This window comes from Euwallacea similis, chromosome 12 (assembly GCF_039881205.1).
Source record: "Euwallacea similis isolate ESF13 chromosome 12, ESF131.1, whole genome shotgun sequence".
NCBI classification, from domain to species: Eukaryota; Metazoa; Arthropoda; class Insecta; order Coleoptera; family Curculionidae; genus Euwallacea; species Euwallacea similis.
The window spans coordinates 2,816,021-2,832,773 of NC_089620.1; the positions used below are offsets into that span (position 1 = coordinate 2,816,021).

Consider the following 16,753-nt stretch of genomic DNA (forward strand, 5'->3'; position numbering starts at 1 on the left):
ACCAAATACATTCCACGTTATTTTTACGCAATAATTCGCAGTTTCAAAATGGCGACCGGTGGCCGACACACACAGTGCAATTGCAGTGCGGGTGCATCAGCCACCCACTCACCCCCTGCGGGGGTTGAGGGGGGTGGCGATGCGTTACGGCCGGTATATATATGCGAAGGGAGGGGCTCTGGCGAGGCCTCTATGTACATTGCCGGAGTATATAGTTTTAGAGCACGTACACATCACGAGGGTGCAAAAGTCAACCCAGAGGCGTTGTTAGTGTTTGGGTGATCCATCGACGTAGCCCTCACTCGAAAGTTTTTATTTAAAAAAAGCTGTTATTTTACGTTGTGTCCCCGAGAGCAATGAATGTCATCGCAAACTTGGGCGCAAAACTTTCTTTATTAAAAATACGCGTCAAGTCAAGAAAGAATGTTAATCGCCAAAAAGTTCGCCGTTCCGCCCGATTTAAAGCTTGCAGATTTTTAATTTGGCCGGACCGACCCGGGGGCATTATAAGAATCAAATCTTTATTAAAAAGATAAATTTCGGGTGATTGGTTATCGATCGCTCATTTCCGGCATTTTTATTAGAGTTCTTGTTTGATGGTTCTGACATAGCTCCGACTGGGAGCAGGCTCTTTAACTTTGGGAAATTGAGCCATTGATATATTTATTGAAAATCCATTTTAAATATTTGTACATCGTAAGTCCATCTTAAAACTGGACTTAGACACATCGTCGTCAACTTATAATGATCACTTTAGAGCCCTCTCTACAAATCCAACAACGTACTTATTGTGTGCTTGTAAAAATCTGTATGATTTTTCTCATTTTTAAACTAAAGCTCAAATATAATTTAAGCTTCAGCGCACTTAAGAATCACACTTCTTTCACAAATTAAATTAATTTGACGGAGATTGATTTTTTCTGGGAGGACCCAAGTGAGCTAAAGCTTTGCTTGTTAATATAGCTTACGCCTTACTTGCACAATCAGGCCTTTGACTCTTTTCTATCATACTGAAATTTTACTTTAACCTCGGAAAATAATATGGATGTAAGGAGATATTCATATCCCTCTGAAAAGTTTAATTGCGTCAACTGTAGACCAATTGAGTTCTGCAAGGTTAATATTTCAAAAACTCTAGGAGTTTTGATGGAACCTAAAAGGGAAACATCCATTGTCCTGTATTTTGGCCACGAAGGTTCGGGCACCGATATTTTATGAACTTTAAAATTAATAACCTTCGGTGGTGAAAGAAGATGGAAAATTGACAATTACAGACAAGTGTGTGTAATAATGCTTCAAACAGTACGTAATAATAATACGTCACAGGTTTTTGACTAATATAACATGTGTTATGCATTGAATCAGTATTTCGGAATATAATTATACATTACACTGCAATACTAACCAACATGCTACCAGCGAGACGAAAGTTCAAGACTGACCTGTAGGCGAGTTCAGTATTTTGTCAAGAAAAGTAACATACGTTGCTTTCGAGTAGTGTACACTGCCTTTTCTATGACTTACCCAGTTCAATAACCCCAGAGAATGAGAATTGTACGGGAAATTTTATCATAAACTTGTTACATGGCGTTCGTTTTGTTCATATTCCGAAATCCTGCAGCAACATATATAACACACCCATCGTGGCACGTACTATTGTTACGCACGGTGTGAAGCTACATTACCCACACCTAAAAAGCATTGTACATTGCTCAAAAGCAAGGCATCCTGCTTTGCTCCCCCTCCCCCTCTCTTTGGCTAAAATAACTCAATAATAAAAAGGTTAGAAGTTCAGTAACAATGGTGCAAAAACTTGAAGAAATTGTGCGACGTTCTGTTCCAGTCACAAGTCGTGGTGCTTTCATATGGTACACCCTGAACCTCACAACTTATTAGAGAGAAGTTAATGGTAGGATTAACGTAGGAGTAAAATTCATCGGACACTGAATAAAATAGTATATATTAATAGTATTTTGTGATATATCTAAAAGTACAAGAAGGCCTTTAAAGGCCTTGTGTGCTAGAAAGTACTCCGCCGTTCGTTGTGCTCTATAGGCTCTTATACACGAATATTATTCAATATTTTTTTACTATAATTTCCTCAACATTATAGCTAATAGACACTCAGTAAATGTTACGAATTTATCAAAGTGTTTAAATCTTCATGAACTAAAGTTTCTAATATTATTTCCCTAGTAACCATACCAGGCTTTATAAAAGTCGTTTTATACACATTGCAGTGTACTATAATTGTCGATTATGATGCATTGATAATAAAAAATCTAACGATTGCATATATGTGATTATTAATAGACGTTAATGGGATTTTTACAAGCTTTCGAAAGTTCAGAAAATTCAATATAAAACGCATATAAGACCTGATAAATGACGATGATGACCTTGCTTATTTAACACTTTGGGATCAAATTTTAAATGTGCAAATTAACTCTCTATAAAGATTTGCACTAGCAATGTATTTACTTATTAAGAAAACTCTTCGAAACTTGGAAATTTAAGACACTAGTAAAAAAATTGAAAACTTGTGTGAACTACTTAGGTTATATGGATCTTTATTTGTTAGGAAAGTGTAAAAATAAATTCTGACTTTTAATCAAAATATTCTTTTAACCATATCACGGACGTTAAACACATACTTAAGATTAACAGAATAGTGAGATTTTTAAATATTTATTATAATTTTTTAATCAAAATTTTGTAAAAGGTTTAATTACCGATTAAAATTAGTCTGGATGAGTTGGTGGCTCTTTGGCCAAAAAGAGTGGTCAAACCAAAAAATCTACGTCCAGTTCTTCCAGGTCTAGCTAAGCCACCATTTTTATAACAGACCCTATATCAGAAGTTTGTGAAATATGGGCTTCAGAATTTCGCATCAAATCAATCATCGATCTTTAAAAATCTTTGTCGGTAGTATAATTTCTATCAAATTTCGCATAAATCCAATACTTAATGCGTAAAAATTTTGCTTTGAGTAATCAAGGACTTTTAAATTGGCCGCATTAAAAAAACACGATTTCCAATGGGCAAACCTTTCAAAGCTGCGTAACCCGTTACCATAAAAATGCCTTTTAATGAACTGTTAAAATTCAACACCTCAGCCAAGCCTACGTGAAAAGTTTAGACTTAATTTTAAAATATTGCATCACAGTATCGTAAAACTAATGGTTTTTGTAATTTTTGCCGCAGTTTTTCATCTATCTTGATTTTCGATAACGGCTGTCGCTTCCCTTTCAGAATACTCAAGTATTCCCTACCCTTAAGGGCCTCAATCTGATTGTTATCAATGCTATCCCGATTAGGTGGATATAGCATCCAATAAGACGATGCATGGTCCTTTACATGAAAAACTGCTGTTAACCGTTCTACTCGCAGATTCTTCAAAGACCAATGGGAAATATGGAAGATTAAAAGAAACGCACTATGTCTGATGTTGTGCCATGGGTCCCTTAAAAAGGCAGAAGGTCTGTCGACGAAAAAAATCCTGATATTATTCATTGAGGGGAGCAAAAAATCTCGAAAGGGTTGTAAGAGCTCTGTTTTTCGCCCTCTAACTTAATATTGCTTTAAAAGAAATGCAATTAAAATAGGCATTGTGGAGATTATATCCCTTTTTTTTTGCCCTTCATAACTAATGCCACTGGCCCACTATTGATTCTTCATTTAAGAGAGGGGGGGGGGACTGCATTTTTACTCAATTTAATATAGGTCACCAGGACTTGCCCAATTTCAGCGTTGATCATTAATTGCGATTAAATGTTTAAGCTGTAGCCAGTAATAGTGATGAGTATAATGCATTTAGCCCTTAACGGAAACCTACACGAACACGAAATTTACCATATAATCTTGTTCCTAATAAGTTTTTAATTAATTCACTAAAAAGTTTCGGAAAAAATTAGGTTATTCGTTATTCATAGATAAAGGAATACAATGGTCCTTTATTGTTCCAGGGCAAAAACTGAAACAATACGATACGTGATTTATAGCCAGGAAATCCAAAAGAAGCCTCCTAATGAAAGAAAATTGAATTCTAGTATTCATTATTGCAAGTTTTTGTGTAGCAATTGCCAAAGGAAATTTGCTGCCCTCACTGAGCCCTGCCGAACACCTACCAATTTCGTCTAAAATTTCGATCCCTTCGGCATCAAAATGCAATTTTCGCTGTAAATATATAGATTTTATTGAACCAGACTGCAAAACCGGGGATAAATTAACCCCCAAAATGCGTGCATGGGGGGAGGGGTGCAGTGGGGGATATTAAAAACAAACACACATATAGAGCGAGCCAGAGATAAATAAATGTCCTTTACCGAATCGAAACGGGTAATCCCTTGTGAAAGGGAGGAAATGCATATTATTCATAATATACGCAAAAAAGCGATATTAAGTTTGTGATTTTTAAAACTTTCCGCCTTTTTGCTTGGCAATCACAATTTAAAAAATGCAGTGCGTCAGGCACAGACGTTTTGTGGCCGTCGCAGCTGTTTTAGGATAAGAATGGACCCGATCCAGATTTTTATTTAGGAGAATCCTTTGTGCCAGATAATGCCTACTCGCTTTTCACACAACCGAAAAAAGGACAACGCCTATAACAACTGTCATAGAAGTAAATAAAGTAAATAGAAAAACGCGGCAAACGTATCCTTTTCTTTACACACAATACAAGTAGAAAAAGATAAATAGTGATCCACAGCCGTAATAACTTTAGTAATAAAGTAGTGTGTTCACAGGTGGCTGTAAAATATGTGCGAATTGTGGTGTTTTTATATTGATTCTTGGTTTAAAGGAATTATGGTTGTCACGTGATCGTCAGCTCTCCTGAGCTAGAGTTTTACGTTTATGGCAATTTTTCCTATAAAGCTGGCCATTTTCTTTACGAAAGGAACACATAGTCCAATGACCTTTAAATCCTGATCACAAGAAACTCTCCTGATGGTACTAGCGTGTTGCTTAGGAGTGTAAGTATAACAGGGATCGGAAAACGGTTTTTCCAATCCCTGATGCCAATTTTTCGGTCTTGACCGGCAAAACGTTATTTCAGGTAGAAAATTATGGCAAGAAAGTACGTAGATTCTGGCTCATCCTAAAAAGAGTTTTTTGCGGGAAGTATTATATTCCTGATTAGAAAAATTGCTTTCCAGACATCAACAAGAATTTAGTTGCTTGCTAGTGAAGAAATTACCATGGGTAATTAAATACGGGGTGGTCAGATTTGGACTGTTGTGGACACCCCCATTCCAGATTAGAGAGAAAAACTGATGTAGAGGCCATGGGTTAAAATTAAAAAAAAAAGATATCAAAATAGTCCAAATCTGACCAACTTGTACATAATCCCGTGGTTGTCTCAGTAACTTCCTCATGGGTAGGGTATAAGTAAGCACTATAGTAGTCCCTGCAATAAACGTTTGTTAGAATCGGCCAGAATCTAAGTACTTTGGTCAATTTTTTATTTGAAGGTGACGTTTTGCCGGTCGAGACCGGAAAGCCAAGATCGGCAAAACCGTTTTACGATACTTGTTATTTTGTTTTCACGATCCCTTTGCTGCTGAAAAAATGCTGTACAACTTTGAAAAGTGTCGATATGTTTGGAAATATGTTGAATACTTAAATGTAAATTATATAAAAGAAATAAAAGGTCGGCTAACTTAGACCGTAAAAAATACTGTACGTCACGCGAGCGACAACATGCTCAACAGGGCTCTCCAGGCTTCTACAAGTCTCGGCCACCGCTCGTCTCGAAAACCACCGGCCTCGCAACGCAAAAGACTACTTTTCGGTCTTGTAACGTAAAATTTTACGCGTTTAAGCTTTCAGATCAAGCAAAAATCGAGGCTCAGAACTGCAGGGCCTTTTTCTGACTGCGACGGTTATTCCTGAATAGCTACTCTTAGGAACGAACGTTTTTTTCAAAACTCTGGATTCAAATATGGAAATTGCGGGCTGCAATCTAACGACCCGGACCCAGAAACGCATTTCCATGCCTTATCGATCGAATGCTCAATCGGTAATTTACAATAAATTTTCACAATATATTGTAATGACGCCCAAATAGTCTCCTATGTGGTTCGATAACGCGCCGTTAGCCGATCTGTGATTTGTTTCTGTACGCATGCATTTGCGGTTGAGGTTAAATTGGCCCTCATTCCTGGGATAAGTCGTCCCTCTAGGGTCATCGTCTTGCGGCCAAGTTTCAAGTATGATAAAACAAACGGGTCCGAAGAAAAAAGTTCGCCCTGGACAACCCCTTCTGTATCCATTTCTAATTGCCAGAAAGGAAGTATTTAATTTTCATCATTTCAAAGCGATTCAAACGATTAAAAAAGGGCAGAAAACATCGGGTGAAAACCAAACACGAGCTAGGGGCCGTTTTTTTGCTCGTTCGGTTTTTTTTTTTGGTGGAATCAATTTGCCACCCCTTGTTAAATTTAATATTGTGTTTTCGATACAAGGCAAATACGCAGCAGAAAGAGATTAAAAAGTCTTTTACCGAGTTTTAACTTTTTTTCTGTAATATGTATTGTTGGAGCATATTGCACTTTTTTTGAATTTACAATACACACCAACAGACAGTGCATGATGGGGCTTGTAACGCAACTTTATACGGTCGTTTCACATCAGACATTTTTGTTCTTTTTCTTACCCTCTATTCTTTATTGATATTTATTAAACCGAACTCCACTCCACTCCTTCTTTTTTAGTATTTAGCGTCAGGTAGTGCAGAGATCCCGCGAATCAAAAATGCCGTGGATAATGCTGACTGTGAAAGGACAAAATTGCATTCCCAATTTGCCCAACTTCCAACCACCAATTAACGTTGCATTGTGATATTTCGCAAATAAATTTGCATTATTAAATCCTTCATGCATATATTACATTACCTCAAATAGGGTAGGCGCAACTTTATTTCCAAAAATTTACCAGCTGTGTGCGCAAAACGTATTATCAGAGGGAAATAAATGGTAGGTTTCAGCTTTATTTATACTCAGACTCATAATTGCACCCTTTTAACCGATGCTAATAGAGGAAATTGTCGCCCTTGGACAAAAACGTTCCCAACGCTGCGCTCACTACCAAATCACTCAAAAATCACTCACCAGTATGCAGTCTAGTATGTTGTTGGACATGGCTCAGCTGTTTGAACCTTCTGTCGCAATAGGAACATTTGTATGGTTTTTCCCCAGTATGGACTCGAATGTGCTGTACCAACTGATGGTTCGAACTGAACGACTTCAGGCATTGCTGGCACTGATGGGGCTTAACTTCGGACCGGCCTCCCAGATCCCTGGCGTGCATTTGCATGGCCGACTTGTGCATGAATATCTGAAAGTATTTGAGGTCAGTACAGATGCCTCCCTGGTCGGGTTGTGGTGTTGTGTGAGTTTCCTGCGTGTTGAAAAAGTAAACCCCCGACACTCCTCGCATTCATTAGGCGCACAATTAAGAGGCGAGTTACTACCACTCGAATTCGAGTCATTAATTAAAACTTAGATTTCCAAGTTTTAATTTTGCTTTTAAACGTCCGCCGACGAGGCTTTGGCTGGTTGGGAACCTGACATCTTGGAGGTGAAAAAAAGACAGTTTAATTTCTAATGAAATATTAAAAGTAAAATAATGACGAATTAAAACGAGCACCGGTAAGCGTAGAAATTCAACTGTGATTAAAAGGGGACAACTCAGAGGCGCACCGATCCTCCGCATACGTTTCCTTATGTTGTATCTCGATGTCTCTTCGTTACCTGTTAAAATTCGAAGATTGATGGGTTGGCTACTTCCAATTCATTATCGAATGCCACAAGCCAGTATTGCAAGGCTTGGATAGAGATGGCGAAGTCTATGTCTCCACCACTGATGACTACTCCAAACAAGAAGAAAAACATTTAGGAATAGCTAACCATCAGGTAGAAGCAAGTGCAAGAAGGCTCATTTCGAAATATAAGCTGTTAAAGAAACGTAAATACTTTTATTTTTAATCGCTAAACGTTCGCTCTTAAAGGGTTTTAATTTTAGCTGGATATTACAGTGTTTTGGATAAATATTTAATTCCTTGTCTGAACCTCTTGCCGAGATTAATACGAACAGGTCCGCGAATTACCAGAAAGAGTTTGTTAATTAGGTCAGATTATTGTAATAGACCCTTGGGGATTGCTTTGAGCTGTGGGGTCATATCAGTATTTAGTTCGGGTTGTTCATTTTGCAGGCCAATTTCAATCTTCACTTTGAGGTATATTTTAAAAATACAATCGCTACCTATCAGGACTAATAACTTCAATATCGAAGCTTTTTTTTCTATAGAAATTTACTAAACATTAATTTCGTGTTAAGTGTAAGTGAGAAGATTTACTTGAAATAAATTCTATCTTAAAATCGCCAATCGCTTTGTTAAAGAAAAACGAAAATTTACGGGTCTTCTTATTTTGAATTTGACATAATTTTTTTTTAGCTCCAGAAGAATTTTACCCCTCATTTAACGATAAAAAACATCCTTAATTTTTGTCTCATAAGAAAAGATGTGGTGTCTTATAGCCAGAATTCGAAAAAATATGTTTTTACTTTTTTTTGTTTTTTCCTCATTTAATATACCTAGTGGTTCAAATAATACATACAAAATATGTCTCATAATTTCAACTTTAGATAGGTACTTTTTCAGATAATTTCGAAATAAATATCTTTGGTATTGATTTTGTAAAAGTCTGGAAACGTTAAATCCGGAGGTCAAGGAGGTCATCGAGCAACAATACAAAATTCTATGATACTCCTACTTTTTGGTACTTCTTCTGTGTCCGTATTTTCCGCTTGCGTGCAATAGAAAGACCGTAAACATAGGGCGTAGATTATGCAATTTATTATTTACCATCAAACATTTGACTAACAGATCAATCGATTCCAGATATACTTTTGATATTTTAACACTTATTCCAGATTTTCTCTAATGATCACTCTTTTACATAATGTAGCATTGGAAAAATTCTTGAGCTTTAAATCTTGAGATCCAGGAGGCCATTCTGTAATATTGTGAATGAAACTAAAAACACGCACACACACACACACACACAATAAAGTAAGCGGGTGTTGAAATAAAATTCTGTCTTATATACTACTTCTGGGATTATTTGTTGGATTTCGTATATCATTGTAGTTGCGCAAATACATTACTTTCAATTTGTTTCTAACATTTATGAAAGGTCTCTATGTGAAGAAATTTGCAAAGCTAGGCAGGCTTGTGCTCCTACAACACATACATTTTTGTTAGAACCAAAAGCTTGGACTGGGTTCATCCTCAAAAGAAAGGTAATAAGTTAACAGAATAAGAGGACACGTAATTTTTCATTTCCTTAGCAAACGATCGGCTTTTGTAATGTACAATTTGTACTATTAAAATATTCCTCCATGCAATTAACGGTGTTAAATGTTAGGTCTATACTGTCCAATTCTAATTGTGATTGATGGGTTATCAGCATAATAATATTATTCAGATCTACAAACTTTGCGGTCATCTTGGAAAGTGAAAACAGATAGATAACAACAATATACAATTCAAATTCGAAATAATATTGATGGAATTGAAAGTAAACGGAGTACCATAGATTCATTTTTGAACGTGAGCATCTCGTAATCTTTCAACGCTACAGATGATCGTATAAATGATGAGAAAATAGCGAAAATTTGTTCCTCATCAAAACATCGTTTTAAAATGCTGAAGACCTTGAGCGGCAAAGAGGACATCGAGTGCGATTGTTTGAAAGTGCAGTTTGAAATTGTTGATTCTGGAGAGTCAGAGAATAATAAAACGATTTGGCCAAAAAATTTCAAGAATGCATCTTGTTGGAGTCTTGTTGAGGCCTTGAATAGAGCAATGTTGAGAAGGTTTGAGACCAATTTCGACAATAGCCTGGAGATGGTCATTAAATTCACTTTAACGGCACAAGTTTTTCTTACAGGTCATTTTGTAATTTCTCAACCGTAAATAGTTTTCGAAACGCATACGGCTGGGGAGAACATAAATGAAAAAGTAAACTAGACCTTAAGTAGTAGTAGTAGTTTTTTTCGTCACTAAATATGTCTAAAAAAATTTCTCAATTAAGTAGGAGAAAAAGCTAAATACAACCAAATTCTAAAAACCCCACAATTAAATCATCCAACTAGTGGATAGGAAAATTAAAGGGAATTAACTTGTAGTACCTTTGGTAAAAAAGCTTTTTTAACATATGGATTAAGTCGATTTTCAAATGATCCTCGAAGTTAAGTAAATGCCATTTTGGTTTTTAAACGTTTTTTTGGTGATTACATATTAAAATGGGCGCCTGTTAATTCGCCTTGATTTTCCTATCCACCCAGTGCCGTGATTTAGTATGTACACGCGATATAACTAGTGGTTAGATTAGAAAAATAAGGCAACAAAATAATACAACTTATTATTGAAATATAAGGCAGCTAATAAAACTAAGTATATAGGTATAAACATCTAAGCTAGAATTAATGTTGAATTAAACTAGGAATTTTGATGCTAAGAAGAATTTTCTGGAAGGTTTCTGGAAGGTTCCAGAAACTTTTTGTCCCTTAAATGGGCAGTGTTCTGTTAAAGCACAGCTGTCATTCGATATTTGGGGTGTTCAAAAAAGCTCAAAGTTCAAAAAAGTTCAAAGTACTGCTCCTGACTACTCCAGAACTGTTGTTCATGTCCACAGGGATGAACAATAGAAGCGCAAAGTGCTACTCTAGGAAATATTTTTCGAAATAATACATACGTGAACCGTGTACTGAGTGTTTTTTAACTATGTGTACAATGGACACTTTTGAAAGAAAATACGAACATAAACATAGATTTGGAAACCTTGAATGAATTTTACCAATTTTAGCGGTCCCTTGGAAACTTTCCTAGGGACGTTTTTTCCTCTACGGAAAGTTCTTGATTTCGGAAAAGTTTCCGACCCGGAAAGTTTTTCAAACGACAGTTATGCTTGATTTGGTGACGCGTGCCTCTTCTTCTGCCTGACTTAACTACCTTTGATGCGTTAAAACTCAACGTCATGTTTTACAATGTTGTTTTACAATTAATTTTTTACAACGAGGTCGGAGATCTTAGAAATCTTCAAAACCTCTATGAGGCTGTAAATGCTAGATAATGCATTCAAGCTTTAAATAATACTTCAAACAGCTGGTCAAGAAATTAAGAGTTCTTCGGGTGCCGATGCTTGAAAAACTCGAGCCAATCATAGGAACAAAAGAAGGTATCGCTGGGGCTTATAGGGCCTCTAGGCCACGTAACTCGTTTCATGGTACCTTTCTGCTTCTCTGAGTGCGCATTTTTACCATCCGAACCAGGAAGTAAATTTAATTGACCCAGCCATGTGGATGTATTATACCGTATGCAGTAGAGTGGGTGCCAGTCAGGTCAGCTTGTACACCTGGGTGCCTTCTTGTTTCATTACAGCAATCATGACACAGAAAATGGGCTAAATAAATTTAAAAAATGTAAAATTAACTCATTGCCTTGAAAAAAACCTTCAACACGTCATTAGGGACAGAGACCAGGAATTGCTGCATTTAAAACGCCCATCCGCTTGATAAATCTTCCCTCTAACTCTTAAATATTGCTTTTTTCGCTCTCCATAATGTCTTTTTTATCTCTGGGGACGCGCAACCGAAAGGGGTAGATGTAAATTATAATTTTAAGTCGAGTTGTCAGTGTTTATTGAGCATAAGATTTGAAAAAACTGGGGTAACGAAGTGAAGTTAGCGAAACATAATTTTAAATGGGTCGGAAAGACTGTTAGAAGTTTGACCCTCCATCTAGAAAAAAATGAATGTAACTAGAGAAAATGTTAGCAAAGAAGCAATACTGCTAAGGTCCTCACGTAACTAATCAGAAGCTCTTGTGTACTAATGAACGAAACAGGATTTCCAAATCGTATAACCTTCACTTAGTCTATCCAGCAAATACCTGCTGATAATCAAATGGCATGTGCATTCCCGGATAGGCATGGAAGGGGAACACCCCTCCTTGACCTCCATACACCCCCGAAGTACTAGGGCCTGGATCAAAGCTAGTATAGGGGAGTCCCAGGTGGTTAGTGCCAGGCGGGTGCGCCATACTCCCACTGTTTGACCACGTAGGAGCCGTCAAACCATTATTCGAATTGGTACTTATAACCGACGTAGCTATGGACGTAGTACCTTCATTGGAAGTGTGAACCGACGCAGGTGGTACCGAGTAAGCGGAGTACATATTAGAAAAAGTTTTCCGTCTCTTTTCAGCTGGTTCAGGCTCCTAGCAGACCAGATTTTAGCTCCATTAGCATTTTCATTTCCTACTATGCAATTGATTGAAAAAAAGATAACAACAGGTATCTATAAAATTATAAAACCTTATAATGGTCGGCTAGTACTTCTGCAAGGCTTGGTGAATGTAAATTTTTTTAAATCAGGCAAAAGTGTGTCAAACGAAATAAGTGCTACTTTAAGGCCGGTTTAAATGCATTTTAATAGAATTATGTTATAGGTGGTAGTTTTAATTAACTCACTGGTTCAACGCGCGGTTTCGTTTGTCTTAATCATGAGAAAAGTGTTGGTTATTTCGTTCCGTAATAACATACGGATTTATGATAAAAGCGCGCAACTTTGCCTGAATGAATGGATGTAAAGGAAAAATAATTCTGTGATTGATTTTTAATCCGACTTTAAAGAACTTCGAATATTTTAGTCTGAATTTAAATTTTGTCTTTTGTCACACATGTCATGTCCTAAATCTAGCTAAATGTTTCCACATTTTACTTTATAAGGGACTGAACTGCACGCTACTGTGAACTAGGCATTATCTAACACCTGAAGTAGGCGTAATAAAGCACTCTTTTAGTGCCGTGCTATGTTTTGCAGGAATTATGAAAGGAACTACATAAAAGTGATCATTTGTCTGATTTATGTCATTGCCAAAAAGGCAGTCAGAGGGGTTAAAAACGTCTCACTAGTATCAGAAAATTATTGATATTTTTCACGTTCAGAAAGTTGCTTTGCAAAAGGAAGCAGTGCAAAAGAGTTACTTTGTTGCTCTAATTGCGATAATTATTTTAGAACAGTTCTCAAAAGTTTCTTTAAGCCTCATATATTATTTGGGAAATTCTATATCTTCAAAAATCGATTTTCCGAGACGTTTTAGGTTTTTGTTGTGCAAATCCAACAATTTGGAATAAAAAATTCACATTCATTATGCGACACTTAAAGTGAGTATTTTCCAAATGGTTAAACTGAAAATTCACTTTCCTGATAAAAAGTGTCGCTCATAACACGCCCGAAATGTTTTTTCTCGTGCTACTCGTTCGGGGTGTGATTTTCCGGTCACGAATTGAAATATACTATTCCTTCAGGACTCATTAATGAAAGCTTCGCATTTTTGTCTGAAAGTGTATTCTAACTAAATTCCTTCAACATATAAAAACTCTCATGGGGAGCTCCACACCTTATCATTCGGTTAATTTGAAAAAATTTATATCCGGCGATGTATCAGTGTTTTTGAGAATACTCGGACCTCTTCCCCAGAAACACAGTAATCCTAACTTAAGATCTCCGTTATTCGCTTTTAACGCAACTTTAATGGAGCCACAAATATTTTCATATTATTAGACTCTTTGCTTGAAGGCCAATAGATCAGAGTACTGGCAACTTTACCTAAAAGACAATTTCCTTGGAGACCAAGAAACCGACCAATGATGCGCCATTATCTCAAGGTTTCTTTAGGTATTTCCTCCTAGTTATGCATAAGTTTTTCTGCTTTTCTTCCACAAAACGTTTTTGCACAGAACTCGTTTTCTTCGAGATCGAAGTAATCTGATGTCTCCTAAAAATAATCGAATACTATTCTAAAGGGAGCTTTGAGGCGCCATTTCCATGGTACTCTTCCGTTTGAAAACTTACTATAGGTTTTGGTGAACTACGCAAATTCTGTGTACAGTACTTCTAAAGGACTAATTGGACAGCTAAAGGATTTAGTTTGAAATTCCTTTCAAATGCAAAATGTGTCGCTCAAATTAAAGTTCCTACAAAAAGGCGGACATTTATCCAAATCAACACAAGTAAATGGCTGACGAATTTTCCAGTACCAGTTGCTTCCTTCGGAGTTAAAGAAATTAAGAACGAGTTACAACTGACTGAAACGTTAAATAATAAGGTTCGATAATTCGTGGTAACATTAAAAAACAATAATGAACGTTAAATAACATGATGTGTGGTACTCATTCAATAACCCATCTAGCTTTGCCTTCCTATGCAAAGAAAGAAAAATATGAATTAACTCGTAAAAGGATGTGTGTAGGAAATGATCTATTATTACAGTAAAACTGAATTGCACATTTTTATATTTCCTTATGAATGAAAACGGAACGAAACCGTTTTAATATGAGTATTTACATCGTTGAAATTGTGACTTAAACTTGAATCGTAGGAAATCGTCCAGTCATAAGTTTTAAAGGGAATTTTATAAGTTTGCATAATAAACTTGAAAATACACTCATTGCTAAAGTGAAATAAATCTGGCCTACTGAGGAGGTCAAGAAATATATCCACTCAGAGCACGTTCCCCATCACTAGTTTCACTCTCATCAGGCTCACGTCATCACCACAATCAAAAAACGGTAGTACCCAGCCGTTACGTAACAGCTTCCGACGCTAGTAGGCACCACCACCGAACCGAAAACAACCGAATCCAGCAAAAGACTAACAATTAATAAAATATTCTATGATATTTATAATTTTAATAATTGACGGGATATAATATAAATAAGTCTTGCTTTTATTTTGCTCGAATTTACGCAAAATTGATACTTATGACTAAGATAGTTTTCGACTTCGCCTAATCCGCGCCGGTTCACATAAAATGATTATTTATTCGCTCAAGTGGTATTTAAATAATTAGTTGTAATATCGAATTTGGGTCAATTCAAATCAAACTATTGATAAAATGCATATTTAAACATTGAAATGCAGTTTAAGTCTTGCATGGGTGTTATTGAAACAGTGTTCGCTTTATTTAACACAACTCATTGGACGCATTGATCGTATTTGAGAAAAATAGGGATAGCATGCAGATTAATGGCCGAGATGTAACTTTATGTCCCTTCCATTTCTTTCCTCTCACAGTGGAGCAAAACTTGTGATCTGCTATCATTTAAAGTGATCTCGCTTATTATTTTACATCTATGAGTGTAGCTGACGTGCCAGCTGATTGACCTTTCCTGTTATCAGTCTTGAACTTACTCCTCCCAAGAAACGTTGCATCAAGATAAAAATTCTCGACGCCTAAAGATGAATGTATCACTCCTGTGAGATTTGGGGCTGAAGCCTTGGTATCAGAAACTTTTGGATGCTTTAACAGAATCGACGTCGTCGAGTTGATTTTGACGCGTCCAAGAAAATGCAGTTGAAAGGAGTATCTCATGGTGGTCAAAATTGGTGATGCATACAGGGAGTAAAATATCGTCACGGGGATATTTCAGGAAGCGATAGTACTCTGCGAAATAATAAAAAAACGCTAATGGAGCCACGGTCACAAACGCACCATCTTCGATATACAGGGTGACAAAGCTTTGCATTTCTTATCATATTTTGCGTTTTCGTCACGCATGCTTTGGATTAAACTTTTGAAACGCAAAACGCCAAAAATCAAAACAAAATTATCGAAATTACTGAAACTAAGCCATGGCATAGAAGAGTACAGACCGGAATGTGTATTTCTTAATTTGCATCGATAGATATTTTTGCAAAATCTACGAAAACTGCGAAATATGTCAAAATACTGCAAGAGACCAAGAAGCTACGGAATTGAAAAGGGAATTTTAATTTGACATCTGAATTCATACAAGGTGTTCAAAAAAAATTCAAAACATAAAAACTACATGACCCAAAAAATAACACCTTGTATATCGCTATTGATGATTTTGATATTTTGTTGTAGAATCTTAAAGAAAATATGTGCACGAAATTTAACAACTTCAACGCGAGGCATGCTTGAGAAATACGAAAAATATGAGGATAAATGTGAAATTTTGCCACCCTGTATATCGATAATAGTGCGTTTTTGACCATGGGTCTATTAGCATTTTTTAAAATATTTTGCAAAGTACTATCGCCCCTTGAAATATTTTCATGACAATATACATATTTCACCCTGTATACTGGGATCTCGGAAACCGTAAGAGATGCAGCGGCGGATATGCGGGCAAAATTTAAAAAATTACTTTGGCTTTTGCCGATATCTTGAGGAACAGAGAATTCGGATCATGTTAAACTTTCTGCAATAGTCTTCAACCCAGTCGAAAGTAATTAATTTTTTTTTTAACTTTATAAGACTCAAACAGTAATTTTCGATTTCTATATGGCAACTTCGTACATTTTTATACATCTTTCTTACTCTTCTTTCATAATCCTTATTTTCTGACTCCATATTAATTTTCTGAAAAAACTTAAAACAATTCACAATTTAAAAAGCTGCACTTCAAAATGCTTAAAAACTCAATAATAATCGTACATACAATTATCGTTGAAAAATGTTTTTAAACTTTTAACGAAAATGTTTAACTGGGAAATAAGAGATGAAAGCATATTCCTTGTTACGTCATTGCACTCTCGCCCTAATAAGGTTTTACTGAGTAACACTTGTTATTCTGATTAAACTAGACTAGCTCAGATTAGCTAGACGTCTCAGCCTAAGGCAAGCTGTTAGAAGAGTCAAAATAAGATAGTCAAAGGT

General features: G+C 36.3%; 1 protein-coding gene across 4 annotated transcripts in view; it reads right to left on the reverse strand.

Moving 5' to 3' along the window:
* Positions 1-16,753, reverse strand: part of dati (datilografo) — a 141,892-nt gene that overhangs the window by 32,318 nt on the left and 92,821 nt on the right. For all 4 annotated transcript variants that reach the window (XM_066395852.1, XM_066395851.1, XM_066395853.1 and 1 more), the window contains one exon: positions 7,110-7,335. In XM_066395852.1, coding sequence (XP_066251949.1) covers positions 7,110-7,335 — 226 coding nt within the window. The remainder of the gene's footprint in view (positions 1-7,109; positions 7,336-16,753) is intronic.